General features: G+C 51.5%; 1 protein-coding gene across 1 annotated transcript; it reads right to left on the bottom strand.

Moving 5' to 3' along the window:
• Positions 1–752: 752 nt before the first annotated feature.
• FANCE (FA complementation group E) lies at positions 753–11599 on the bottom strand. The gene is made up of 10 exons (XM_027958484.3): positions 11167–11599; positions 9300–9927; positions 8653–8697; positions 8289–8357; positions 7858–8001; positions 7099–7222; positions 6793–6871; positions 5372–5438; positions 4114–4239; positions 753–1307 (listed from the first exon to the last, which is right to left on the bottom strand). Exons 1-10 carry the CDS (start codon positions 11415–11417, stop codon positions 1206–1208), a joined length of 1635 nt encoding a protein of 544 aa, XP_027814285.1. The 5' UTR covers positions 11418–11599; the 3' UTR covers positions 753–1205.
• Positions 11600–14846: the final 3247 nt, after the last annotated feature.

The raw sequence follows: 14846 nt of genomic DNA, 5'->3' as shown, positions 1-14846 counted from the left end.
CACCGCTAGACTCGCTTGGGAAGACCCCAGCCGCGCGCCCCGTGGCACCAGCCTCTGCCACGCCCTTAGGGAAGAGGCTAAGGCCAGGGCTCGAACTGCAGTAGTCACACTGCTGGGCATCGCACCCTTGACAGCCGCTGAGAGGATGCAGACAGACCCCACCGTTTTTGTCTCTTATACCTCCGGCGCGCACTTCCTCCTGCCTTGCGAACCTGTTTCACGTCTCAAAAGCAGGCTTTACTAAAAGTTTCTTTCTTGGCCGCTCAGAGCCTGAGGCGGGGAGGCCTCAAGGAAGGTTTTGTGATGGACTTACACCTGACAGTTGATTCAGGAACATGAGCAAGGCGCCTCGCTAAGTGCTGTGGGAATATAGAGATGTAGGACAGACCTGCCCACAATATTGCACACTCTGCCTCTTCTGTCCAGCAGGCCTCGTCTTGTCTGCTCACCGTAACCCCAGGAGCCCTTCAGATCCCTCCTCAAAGGCCATCATCTGCCCCAAAGCCTTCCCCAACTCCAGGCTGAGTCACTCCCGCCCTCAAGCCCCTCTCCCGCAGTGTCGCATGCCCAGTCTCACCCACTCCACAGACCGCTCTGACAGGGCTCGGGTGAGTGGTATCACACATGATCTGGCCCACAGAACATGAATGAACCTCAGAACCCTACCACCTGCCCCACAAGGAGAAAGATGCCACCTGTCACTGAGCAGAATGGGGCAGGGGGTGGGGAGTTAGTAGGAAGACAGGCACTGCTACTAATAAGACATTATTGAACCTCTTTTTTTTTTTTTTAATGAAATACCATTGATAAATTATTCAAGTCAGAAACAAGAACACAGAGGATCATCACATATACACTTGAGCACAAGAGATCCGTTCTGAACACATGTCCCTGGGGCTCCTGGAGTGTCATCATTGTCCACTCTGGGTCTGCTATGACCCTGCTGAGGCCTATCTTATGGTGTCTGCCCCCAGAAGTGACAAGGAGGGAGCCTAGGGTCAGGAGCCCTTGGTAATAAAGATCATCTAGCCCCAGACCCTTCCTGCCAGCCCCTCTGCAGCCTGGAGCAGGGAGGAAGTTGATCCCTGGGATGGCCAGGTTCAGCCCTGACCCCCAGGCAAGAGGCAGGGTGAGGAGCTGAGGGCAGAAGTGTCCTTCAGGAAGTTGGTGAGGGAGCTTCGGGAGGGTGGTCCTTTGGTGGACAGTCAGGGAGTCAGATGTCTCAGGGCAGCCTGCAGGGACTTCCTCAGGAAAGTGGTGTTGAGTTCCACAGCTGCAGCCAGGCCCAGCCTCTGGGGCTCAGTGATCTGGAGAGAAGGAAGAATCATGTCAGGACTTCAGCAGCTGATCCCTCCTCTCCCCTATCCTGCCCCTGGGCTCTGTTAGTTAGAAGAGAGAAATCCAGGACCCAAGGACAATTGGAGATGACTCCCTGAGAAATCTAACTTCCATTAGATACTACCATGACCAGGGGATGTGACCTTGGGCAAGTTACTGCGTCTCAATTTCCTCATCTATAAAATGGAGCCAATAATAGTATCTTCTCATAGGACTAGTTCTCACAGGACTAGTACCAAGTTAACATAGATAAAGGGCTTAGAAGGATGCCTGGAGCATAGCAGGGGCGACAAGTATCAGCTTAGTATTTTAGCTCTCTAACCTTATGGATGGGCTTGATAAAGGACAGAAATGGTATGGACCTAACAGAAGCAGAAGATATTAAGAAGAGGTTGCAAGAATACACAGAAGAACTGTACAAAAAAGACCTTCACGACCCAGATAATCATGATGATGTGATCACTAATCTAGAGCCAGACATCTTGGAAAGTGAAGTCAAGTGGGCCTTAGAAAGCATCACTACGAACAAAGCTAGTGGAGGTGATGGAATTCCAGTTGAGCTGTTTCAAATCCTGAAAGATGATGCTGTGAAAGTGCTGCACTCAATATGCCAGCAAATTTGGAAGACTCAGCAGTGGCCATAGGACTGGAAAAGGTCAGTTTTCATTCCAATCCCAAAGAAAGGCAATGCCAAAAAATGCTCAAACTACCACACAATTGCACTCATCTCACATGCTAGTAAAGTAATGGTCAAAATTCTCCAAGCCAGGCTTCAGCAATATGTGAACCGTGAACTCCCTGATGTTCAAGCTGGTTTTAGAAAAGGCAGAGGAACCAGAGATCAAATTGCCAACATCTGCTGGATCATGGAAAAAGCAAGAGAGTTCCAGAAAAACATCTATTTCTGCTTTACTGACTATGCCAAAGCCTTTGACTGTGTGGATCACAATAAACTGTGGAAAATTCTGAAAGAGATGGGAATACCAGACCACCTAATCTGCCTCTTGAGAAATCTGTATGCAGGTCAGGAAGCAACAGTTAGAACTGGACATGGAACAACATACTGGTTCCAAATAGGAAAAGGAGTACGTCAAGGCTGTATATTGTCAGCCTGCTTATTTAACTTATATGCAGAGTACATCATGAGAAACGCTGGACTGGAAGAAACACAAGCTGGAATCAAGATTGCCGGGAGAAATATCAATCACCTCAGATATGCAGATGACACCACCGTTATGGCAGAAAGTGAAGAGGAGCTAAAAAGCCTCTTGATGAAAGTGAAAGAGGAGGGTGAAAAAGTTGGCTTAAAGCTCAACATTCAGAAAACGAAGATGATGGCATCTGGTCCTATCACTTCATGGGAAATAGATGGGAAACAGTGGAAACAATGTCAGACTTTATTTTTTTGGGCTCCAAAATCACTGCAGATGGTGATTGCAGCCATGAAATTAAAAGACGCTTACTCCTTGGAAGAAAAGTTATGACCAACCTAGATAGCATATTCAAAACAAGAGACATTACTTTGCCAACAAAGGTCCGTCTAGTCAAGGCTATGGTTTTTCCTGTGGTCATGTACGGATATGAGAGTTGGACTGTGAAGAAGGCTGAGCACCAAAGAATTGCTGCTTTTGAACTGCGGTGTTGGAGAAGACTTTTGAGAGTCCCTTGGACTGCAAGGAGATCCAACCAGTCCATTCTGAAGGAGATCAGCCCTGGGATTTCTTTGGAAGGAATGATGCTAAAGCTGAAACTCCAGTACTTTGGCCACCTCATGCTAAGAGTTGACTCATTGGAAAAGACTCTGATGCTGGGAGGGATTGGGGGCAGGAGGAGAAGGGGACGACCGAGGATAACATGGCTGGATGGCATCATGGACTCGATGGACGTGAGTCTGAGTGAACTCTGGGAGTTGGTGATGAACAGGGAGGCCTGGCGTGCTGCAATTCATGGGGTCCCAAAGAGTCGGACACGACTGAGCGACTGAACTGAACTGAACCTTATCCCCCACGACCATCCACTCTCGGGTTTTTAGGCCTCAGCTACAATGACCTACCTGCAGATCCTCTCGGACATTCAGTGCTTACACAGTTTATTTGGCTGGAATGCCCTTTCGTCCACCTTGGCCTTTAACTACCACCCATCCTTTAAGAGTCAGGAAGCCTGCACCAATTCCCACGACAAACAAGGTTTAGTTGCCCCCTTTTCCTCTGCCATCAGATGCCCTGTGCTTACCTTCACCTGGCTGCTATCAGATATTACAATGATCTGCTTATCATTTCTCTCCCCTCTCACTAACCCAATAGGTGCTGGTGCAGAGGTCAAGTCCAGGACAGAAACTGTGATATCGTGATTGTTGATTCCTAATGCCTCAGAAAGCATCTGGCCTACAGCAGTGTTGGCTGGATGAACGAACTCCTAAACAGCCTCACTCCCCTATTCTTGGACTTGAACTGGTGGTTTCCCTGGCTTACACTCAGGGTTTTTTCCCTGGCGAACATCAGACACCCTTGTGGCACAATCAAGCAGCAGAAACTGCCCTTGTGTGTGCTTAGTTGCTCAGTTGTGTCTGACTCTGCGACCCCATGGACTGCAGCCTGCCAGGCTCCTCTGTCCATGGGATTCTCCAGGCAAGAATACTGGAGTGGGTTGCCATGCCCTCCTCCAGGGGATCGTCCCAACTCAGGGATCAAACCTAGGTCTCCCTCATTGCAGGCGGATTCTTTACCAACTGAGCCACCAGGGAAGCCCCACACTTGTGGCCCTACCAGTACTCACGTTGGCTTGATACTTGGTCATCACTGTCAGCAGGAGCTTGGCATAGGCCATGGATGTGGTGGCCGCTGGCCCCTCTTTACAGAGTTTCTCCATCAACACACTGAACTTCTCAGGGGGCATCTCCACCTGCACACATTAGGAGATGGGGCAATAGCACAAGAAAGGGCCCTGGATTCAATTCCCCAACTCCACCACTTCCTAAGCACGTGATCCTCAACCAAACTGAGCTTCAGGTCACTCAACTAGTCTGAGCCTCAGCTTCCACATCTGTAAAATGGGGCTCATAATACTGAACTCTGAGGACTTTGAAAGTGATTTAATGTCATCATACAGATAAAGTCTGGCACACAGGGCTCAGAAAACCGGTGGTCACTGCTGCACAGGCTCAGATTAGGAGCAAGGGGAGGCTGAGGATCTTTAGCCTGGCATAGTGGTTGAAAATAAAAGGAGAGAGTGGCCTCAAAGGAGTCCTGCCAGCATAATAACAACAGCTCCTCATAACCATAACTTAATAAACACTTATTAGGCACTAGGTCCCGTTCCGGACATGCTACCCCAATTATACCAGTTAAATCTCACCCTAGTTTTACATGGTAGGTGCCATCATCACTCGCCTTTTGCCAATGAGGAAACGGAGGCATAAAGAGGCTAACTACTTGCATTATAAACAAATGAGGCAGACTCTTATGTATCGATATACGGAAAAACTGCCAAAATATCCTGTTAGATGGAAAAAGCAAAGCACAGGGCACTCTGTGTTACAGCTTAGAGCTTGGTGTGTTACAACCTATGTAAAAAGCAGGGGAAGAGTAAATTTCAACATGTGTCCCTGTATATATACAGCATCTCTGGGAGGGTTCCACTGCAGCTAGTAATACTGATTAGCCCTGGGGAGGGGAATCTGGGTGGCTGGGAGGAATTTTTTCACTATATCCTTGTAAGGATACAGTTCAAAAGTGTGAACATATGACTCTATTACCTATTCAAAAATAAATTAAATTTACACATATACATCAACAAGTCCGTCCTCCAGGCCACACAGCCAGCAAGAGGCATAGCTGGGATTAACCGTGCAGCCAGCTCTCTGCTCCCGGCCTTTCAAGCCCCAGGACCCTCCTCCCAGTATCACAGGCACCCTCCTGGAGGGCTGCCATCCTGCTTGCCCATTCCGTCACTGAAGTGGTCAGAAGCCCAGGAGCCCCACGCCCGCCCACAGCACAGCAGCGCTTCTTTGTCCATCCCAAGGCAGCCTGCTCACCTGCCGCTCCAGGAGTGACTGCAGGACCAAGAAAGTCTCCTCCTTCCAGGGCAGCTCCGAGATCTGTCTGTAAGCACAGGCCCCAGTGAGGAAAGCTCAGCCTCCCACCAAGCGTGGGGATCTACTGCTCCTACCCCAAGGCAAGGCCCCGGGGACAGCTAAGATCCCCAGCTGCAGAGGAAGTAGTCAGGGCCCGTGATGCTGGTGGCCAGGTAGGAGCCGCTGCTGCAGTGCCTGGAAGGCCATGGCCCCAGACCCCTGGGAGCTGACAGTGGAGGCTCTGGCTGAGAGGTACAACGATTCCCTGAAAAATGACCAGGAGTCGAGAGTGCATCCTGAGCAAAATGGGGAGGGTGACCAGGGAGAGGATGATGACGATGGTGGGAGGGATGACACATGTGAGGCCTCTGAGAGAAGGCGGGCCGTCCCTGCAGAGCCCAGCCCTGGGTGAGGCCCTTTCCAGCTGCACCTCCTGTCCTCAGCTTGTTAGGAAAGGCAGGATGGCACGGAAACAGTGTCCCTTCCCGCGTGCACAGACTCGGGTCTGAGGCCAGGCTTTTGCACTCGCTGCAGCTCTGCAGCCTTTGGCCACCTCCCTCAGCCTCTCTGAGCTTCAGCTTTTCTATCTCTAAGGTGGCAGCCACACAGGACTGCACGCAGACTGAACTAATGAATTGAAAACACAAAGTCCTCGGCAACGGGTGGCTAGTAGTTTTTTGGAGACTGTCCCCTTCTCATATGATACTTAGCATTTTATATTTCATGTTGATGTCCAGTGGGGTCTCACCTACTCTTTATTTCTACATGTCTGTATCTTAACTCCCCAATTTGATGCCCAAATTTAACACCAATTTTATAACAGTATTTGAGCACTTCCTAGGTGCCAAATACTGTGCTGAGGTCTTCATGTGCATTATCACACTTAATATCTAGAAAAATCCTACACAGTTAATGTGTGGAAGCAGAGGTTCAGAGAGATAGAACAACCTGATTAAACTTGCACATTTAAAGGCAAAGTGGAAAGATAAAAAAATAAAAGGCAAGGTTGAGGTTTTCACCCATGTCCGTCTGACTCCAGAGCCAGGGCTCTGAACCACGATGTCATGTTCCAACTATGCCGAGAACTCAAGCACAGCAGCACCGGCCTCTTCTCCACATTCCCTGGGGCACCTGGCACAGAAGTCTGGCCCCCTGGGCTGGGGAAGGGACATGGTATGGCAACTAACAAGGACCCACAGTGGTAAGGCACAAAGCCAGGCTCAGGTCAGCGAGAGTGGGCATCGGCTGTGCCACTGCCTATATTTCAGGCACTTTTGGGCACAGGGCCTGGTGCCTAGTCAGCTCCAATTCCAGAATGCCAAGAGCAGCTTGGCCAGGGGGCGGAGGTGTGGGTGGGGCCAGCAGGGGTGCCTGTCACTTACCCCAGCATTAGAACCTGCACATCTGGCTCCAGGGCCTTGTCCTTTGTAAGGCAACACAGTAACTCTGTTTGAGCTGGACCTGAGTGGGTGACAGCAGATAAGAGAAGTCTGGGGGAAGATGGCAGGAGAGGAGGGGGTTGGCAGGGAACAAAATGCCCGGCTCATTACAGGGGGCAGCGTCAGGGAAGCAACTGGTATCTTTACTCCTTGAATACCCAGTTCCTGCCAGGACCACCCAGGGGAGGTGGAGGGTGCTGGGAAGAGAGAGGGCAGAGCTACTGGGCCTGGGGCCTGTTCTAAAATTACCTATTCCCGGGGCTTGGAGCACAGGGCCAAGGAGGGCTCTGCAGACAGCATAGGGATACTTGGTGCAGAAGGAGGTCAGGGCAGTCGTGAGCAGGCGGGAGGCTGAGGCAGTCAGGGAGAGAATCTACAGCCAACAAGGAGGAAACTATTAACTAATTGCTTCTTCCCTCCAACAAGTGTTTATCAGACTCATTTCAGAAGCTTATACATTACACCAGGCTTCCCCAGTGGCTCAGCGGTTAAAGAATCTGCCTGCAACGCAGGAGATACGGCAGAAGGAGCTGCAGATTCTATCCCTGGTCAGGAAGATCCCCCAGGGAAGGAAATGGCAACCCACCAGTATTCTTGCCTGGAGAATCCCATGGACAGAGGAGCCTGGTGGGCTACAGTCCATGGGGTCACAAAGAGTCGGACAAGACTGAGCAACTAAACACAAACACATATATTACAGTGACCAAAAAGTTCTTTTATCCAGGACCCACACGGATCCACCCACTGGAAAGGACACATAGCTCCCTTCCCCAGCTCCCATATCCCTTCAGCTTCTGTAAGGATCTGCGGCCCAAGAGGGATTAATGAGCTAGATGCCCCGTAGGTAGATGGCCTAGGGGTCTGTGCCCTTCCCTTGCCCCCAGAACCCGGGACAGGCCAGATGTGTGCAAGCCTGGGAACCCCCTCTGGCATCCTGCTGAGGGCTCAGACTCTCTCCCCACCGCCCCACCAGTCTCAGACCCTTCATGTGCATCCCAGAGCACCTACCCGTCCAAGGAAGAGGCTCCTGGTCAGCACAGTGGCATTGCCCAGGCTGAGGTCTGGTGACAGGGCCAGCAGCCAGTTGCAGAGCTGGAGGAGACCTGTGTCCAGGAGCTGCGGGAGCTGCAGCTGGGCACACAGTAGGTCCACCTGCCAAGGACGGGGGAGGGTCCCGGGACACTCAGCCATCTTGGCTGAACTGTCTCAAGCCCACCAGGAAGAATGGGTGGGGCCAGGACACCCCAGGGTAAGGTATGACGGGAAAGCCGCCCTGTGAGAACCAAGGGCTAAAAGAAACCACTGCAGGTGACCCTTGCCCCTGAGAACAAAAACCCAACCAAATTCCCTCCCCAAATTCCCACACGAGGCAGGGGAACAGAAATTTAAGTGGAGACAGGGACCGTGTCCTTGGGGCCAGCCAGGCTTTCTGGACTCACCTGGCCAGGACTGCACTCTTGGAGAAGCTGCAGCTCAACCGGTGGGGTGCCCTCCAGTCCTTCCAACCCCTGAGAGGGCGAATGCCATGTTAGGGCTGGCAGAGCCCTCAGTGACAAGTCAACTGGCAGAGTGGGTGGGTGAGGACCCCAGAAGGTGCTACTGGAGGAGAAGAACCACTTGCCAGGGGTTAGAACAACATATGTGGGCCAAGAAAAGCCTTCACATGGATGGTGAGACCTTCACTTCCCACCCCCCACCCCCACCGAACAGCTGTGCCTTGCTGCAGTGGGGCTTCCCTGGGCGCCCCTGGGGTCCAGGAAAGGGTGGAAGAAGGGCTGTGGGGAGCAGGGTAGGGCAAGTCACCTTTCCGAGGGTCTTGAGCAGCTGCTGCAGCCTGGGAACCTGGTCCTGCAGAGGAGAGCCCGGTCACTGCCAAGCCCCCACCCATGCAGCACGGCCCCCGGTCATGGCCATGGCCCCAGCTGGGACCCAGCCCCCTCTGAGAGAAGGCACCGGCTCAGTGGGAGCTAGTGGGCAAAGATGACTCAAGAGAGCCAGAACATGAAGCCTAAACTTTACAAAGTGCTTCAGAACTCAAACTAGACAAGGGCCCATGTAAATCCAGCTGAACAAACTTGTCTTCTTTGCATCCATCCTGATGGGGCTAGACCAGGCCCTGGGCTGGGAGGTCAAGCTGGATGCTGGGATGACTCCCCCATTTCCCATAAGATGGGGCGTCAGGGGTAGCTCCAGAGCCTTTCCTCTTCCCCGGTACCCCTGACCTCACAATACTGATCATTAGGTCAAGGGTTCCCACCTCCAGTCCCTCCCTTCCCTACCCTCTTCTCAGAAGCTTGTGGAGCAGAAACTACATTCCCTCACCCCTCCTCCTTCCCCTTGCTCCACAGACTACAGTCATTCCAAAGGGGACAGTGTCCCAACCAGCTTTTGCCCTGTATGAACCCTCCACTCCAAAAGATCACTCTAAAGCAGCAGCCTCACCCTAGTACCTGGATAACTTTGGGCAACTCCAAACTCTCAGGTAGGCCCTTAGCATCCTTTAGACTCTGACCAGCCTCACTGGGCTCAGGTCCCATGATAGGCTGGTTTGTAATGGATGATGCACCTCCTCCATCAGCCAGGGATTCCGAAGATTCGTGTTCAGGTCTCTTCCCCTCGTGACCTTCTTCTTCCTCTTCTTCCTTTTCCAAACACCGGAGCCTTTTGGGGGCCCTCTCCCCCTCAGGACTGACAGGCTCTTCCTCTGGCTCCTTCCTGCGTTTCCCAGGCTGCTGGGAGTCCTTGTTCTCCTCCTGCCCTTCTCCTTCAGAATCTGGAACTGGGGGCAACTTCAACTTCCTGCCCCCTTGGCCCAGCCGCCTACACAGGCCTTGAAGCTGTCTCTGGCACCTTTCAGACAGTGGGGATGCTCCATCAGTGGAAACACCAGCACTCAGATCCCTTTGCAGAAATTCTCCAAGGGCCCGGAGCCAGGGATCAAGGTCAGGGCTTGGATCCTGCCTCGCAATCTGCAGCACAGGGAGGAGCCTGCTTTTGGGCAGCGATGGCCAAACAGCCACGAGCAGGGACATCAGGTTTGTCCGGCATAACGGGGGCAATCGCAGCAGCAGTGGTTTCCTAGGTGGCAGAGGGAGGGTACCGTTAGGAGCATCTCGCTGAAAGGAGCACAGAGCAGGCTAGCTAGAGTTAGAGGCTACATGGCGCTGGACAGAAGTTGGTGGGGAGCGCTGGAAGGCAGCACCTGAGGGTCAGTGTGGATGAAAGTGGAGACAACATGGAAATCACTCAACAAGCGAGCATCTATTCTACACTACACTAGGCCCTGCTCTTTGACATCTCCTATTTCAGCTCAAAAATTGGAACCTACCCTGTAATCCATCACTTCATGGCAAATAAATGGGGAAACAATGGAAACAGTGACAGACTTTATTTTCTTGGGCTCCAAAATCACTGCAGATGGTGATTGCAGCCATGAAATTAAGATGCTTGCTCCTTGGAAGAAAAGCTATGACCAACCTAGACAGCATATTAAAAAGCAGAGATATTACTTTGCCAACAAAAGTCTGTCTAGTCAAAGCTATGGTTTTTCTAGTAGTCATACATGGATGTGAGAGCTGGACTATAAAGAAAGCTGAGGGCAGAAGATTTGATGCTTTTCAACTGTGGTGTTGGAGAAGACTCTTGAGAGTTCCTTGGACTACAGGTAGATCCAACCAGTCAATCCTAAAGGAAATCAGTCCTGAATATTCATTGGAAGGACTGATGCTGAAGCTGAAACTCCAATACTTTGGCCACCTGATGTGAAGAGCTGACTCATTTGAAAAGACTGATGCTGGGAGGGATTGAGGGCAGGAGGAGAAGGGGACGACAGAGGATGAGATGGTTGGATGGCATCACCAACTCAATGGACATGAGTTTGAGTAAACTCCGGGAGTTGGTGATGGACAGGGAGGCCTGGCATGATACAGACCATGGGGTCGCAAAAAGTTGGACCAACTGTGACTGAACTGAACCCTGTAATAGATCCATACCTGTTTTATGTAAACAAGAAAAAAAAAGTCCTTTCTGAAATTTTATGTAAAAATGATACTCCAGAACGCCGAGTAACGCTTAGTCTGCAGCCCTGTGCTCCCCTCGGCAGTCCCTGCAACTCACAGGGTAACCACCCTTCACGCTTCCGCACCTCTTCACACACAGACACTTGGGCTATGTGAGGCAGGAAAGAAACCTTTTATTTATTTGTGTGTGGGGGTTAAAAACACATCTAGAGCAGCGGGTAGCGCCAGCTCCTGCTTCACACGACCCTAGAGGATGAGGGCACCAACAGGGCCGGAGGAACGCGGGCGGACGACTTACAGCTCCAGGCGACAGTCCGGGCCCTCCACGACGGGCTCCTCCCGGCACAGCGCCTCGAGGACGCCGTCCCAGGCAAAGGGCTCCCCGCCGCGGCCGCTCAGTGTCCGCAGCACCCCCAGACCGCGCCGCGCCCCGTCGGGCCCGGCCTGCAGCGCCTGCAGCAGGAGGCGGCCGGGGGCCTCCAGCCGAGCCCAGGGCGCCGCCGTCTCTGCGTCCTCAACCCGAGCGGACTCAGCCTCCAAGGCCTCCATGCCCGGGATCGGGGAGTCGCGCCGCCCCGCGCTCCGGCTTCGGGCCTCAGCTCCGGGGCCTGGGGAAAGGGAGGCTGAGGACAGCGCCGCTCCAGCCAAGTTCCATCCTCAGCACAGGGAGACGCCCAGCCAGGGCGCGGGACTCGAGCGGTCGGCAAAGGAAAGAAGCTGCAGGTGCGGCTAGGGGCGGGGCGCGGCGGAAAGCCGGAAGGGGCGGGACCGGGATACGCCGGGCCGGAAGCAGGAACGGAGCAGGGGAGGGGGCAAAGGCCGACTGCCGGTCTGCTGATGGGGCGGGGCTACAAAGAAATAGGCTTGTGGGCGGGGTCATGCAAGAGATTGGGTGGGACAGGGCTTGATGGAGGAGCGGGTCCTTACCTTCCTTCAGGTAAGCGATGAGGGCGGAGGTACAGAACGGATATCAGGGTTGCTTGTATTCAATACTTCTGGACCCAAGCCTATTTAATTTAAACCGACGCCTATGTTGCTTGTAGATCTTGGGCTTTGGCATAGGATTTGATCATAAAACACCGTAAGGTCACCTCTTCCACAGGCCATCAGCTGCCATCATTTAAGTTTCAGCCATCTCCAGAAATATTTGATGTATAAGTACACCAGAGAATGGGAGTTTCAGTAAAATCTAATGTTATCTATTATAGCAAAGAACCTTGCTACTGTAATCTTCCTCTCAAATCAAGAAGTGGCCTTGCTCTGGTTGTTTATAAAGGATCAAGAGAGCCTCCATTTCCCAGTGTTTCAGCTTAGGGAAATCTGGAGGAACCAAATCTTCCCGCGAAGGGAGGGATCAAAGCAGAGGATGGAAATAAAGGCAGAGGGGAGAAGACCCCACAGGACCCCCATAAAGCCTCCTTCAGGTCCCAGCTTGTATTTCTGTCTTCCCAGCTGCTGCCATGCATACATCCATTGGATCAATAAGCCTTCTACTGATCACCTAGGGCTAAGGATACAGGGAACAAAATAAAGATCCTTGCCCTTATTGTTGCTGATGCTCTAGGGAGGAAACAGACAACTGAATAAGTAAACAATAGAATGACTGTTTGTGATAGGAGGGAACAGAGATAGAGTGAGGTAGTTTTAAATAGGTGGTCAGGCAAGCTGAACCTAAAGGAGATAAGCAAGTAAGCCAGGTAGAGGTCTATGAGGAGACCATTCTGGGAAGAAGGTTATGGTTAGGCTTTGAGCAGAAGCCTGGCTGGAGCTGAGTGCCCCTGCTGGAGAAAAACAGATGAGATTGGAAAGATAACCAGACCAGATTTTGTGAGGCCATGAGGTCCCAGAGGGAAACTTGTCTTTTACTCTGAATAGTATGGGAAGCCATAGGCATATTTTGAGCTGGATCTGATTTCCATTAGAGTCAGTTTTATAATTTTTTCCAAAATGATTTCAAGGGAGCTATTGGATAGGACTGGAGTTCCCAGGTGACTCAGTGGTAAAGAATCCACCTGCCAAGCGTCGGGAATATCCACTGGAGGAGGAAATGGCAACCCACTCCAGTATTCGTGCCTGGGAAATCCCATAGACAGAGGAGCCTGGAGAGCTACAATGCATGGGATCACAAAGAGTTGGACACGACTGAAGCAACTGAACAACATTGTGGAGAGGAGTAAGGAGGATTTCTTAGATAGTGCTTGCTTTGCAAAGCCCAAAATAGTAGGAAAGAAATTTCCAGGACCCTCTCTTTCAGGCTATCAGTTCTAACTTCATGGGAGATGTTTATGGTCTTCTAATGATGTTGGGGGCAAGGAGTTAGGGAGGCCCAGATAAGTAGTGGGCAGGGCCAAGAATGCTAAACAACCTTCAACGCCTTGCCCACCCTCAACAAACAAAGCTTTCCTTTGTAGTGGCTCTAGCTCATGCCCTTCAAGGTCTGCATTCTGCCAATGGGAAGGAGATGAAGGAGAAAAGTTCTTAAAAAGTGTTTTCTAAAAGTGTGGTTCAAGATCCCTGAAGGAATACTCAAGATCCTTTCAGGGGATCCCTGACATCACTCTTCTTTGTAGTACTTATGTTGTTATTTGCCCTTTCTTGTCTCATTCTCTTATGGGTATAAAGTGAAGTTTTCCAAAAGCCAAGTCACAAGTGATACTACAACAGGTTAAGTGCAGAAGCAACCCCTTGGTTGGGATGGGGGCACGCCTGGGGTATAAGCAGACTCTTCAGACACCAGCAGTGATGCTTTAGGTACATTTTATTGGTTTCCTTCAGAATCCTTTTACAAAAGAACAAAGTTAAAAACCAAGTCCCTGCCGAGACATTGAGAACCCTACCCCCTCACTACGTCCCACAGCTGTGGCACTGCTGCAGTCCATGAGGGTAGAGGGCTTGCTACTTTCGTCCCTTACCAAGCCCCCAAAGGGCAAATACTACCACCTGGCAACCCCTGCCCTCAGCCCCATCCCCCACACGTTGATCATGGTTATGGCAGGCAGTGGTAAGAACTACTGGGGTCCAGGAGGAGTTCTGAACCCCAGAAAGTCATGCCCAGGGCACAGTCCATGAAGAGCACTTCCTCTTCTGGCTCAGTGCCCCCTAGGAACACTGGTCTGCCCACCATCTGGGAGTAGAAAAGGAAATAAGAGAAAACCCATCAGCTTCAGTTCTAGTTGTGCCTGGTACCAGAGAATCAAGGCCGACACATAGGTTGGGGAGGTTGTCCATAGCACAAAAGTACCACATCCACACAGGCACCATCCATGTCATAGATAGCATATGTAGGTTTTACAATTCACAGACATTTATTATAAAGCATAACTAGCAGCCTTCCCAACCTCCATATCCCCGCTATTACCACCTCACTCACAGAGGCCAGCTGCATACTCTCAGGCCAGAGAGGATCAAAACTCGGGGCCTCATCTGGGAGCTGGTGCAGGTAAATGCAGTCAAATTTGAAAGGGCAGCGGCCATTCCCCCGCACGAAGAACCGGCACTGAATCTGGCTATGAGAGGGCAGAAGGAGAGAAGACCATCACCTTCAAGCCCAGTTGCCCTAGGAACAAGGGCCAACATGTAAGCTTGGGTAGGTTGTACTCAGCACAAGGACTTCACATCCATCCTGGCACCTCTGGCATCATCCTAAAGGAAATCAACCCTGAATATTCATTGGAAGGACTCATGCTGAAGCTGAAGCTCCAATACTCCAGCCACCTGATGCGAAGAGCCAACTCATTGGAAAAGACCCTGATGCTGGGAAAGATTACAGGCAGGAGGAGAAGCAGGCAACAGAGGACGAGGGGTTGGATGGCATCCTCGACTCAACGGACATAAGCTTGAGCAAAGCACAGGAGATGGTGAAGGACAGGGAAGACTGGCGTGCTGCAGTCCATGGGGTCGCAAAGAATCAGACACGACTTAGTGACTGGACTGAGCGACTCAACAACTAGCATCATAGTCAAGTGTAGATGTTAATGA

The sequence above is a fragment of the Ovis aries genome, chromosome 20 (genome assembly GCF_016772045.2).
Source record: "Ovis aries strain OAR_USU_Benz2616 breed Rambouillet chromosome 20, ARS-UI_Ramb_v3.0, whole genome shotgun sequence".
Classification (NCBI taxonomy): domain Eukaryota; kingdom Metazoa; phylum Chordata; class Mammalia; order Artiodactyla; family Bovidae; genus Ovis; species Ovis aries.
Note: the sequence above shows the minus strand (reverse complement) of the source record. Positions and strands in the feature narration are given on the sequence as shown.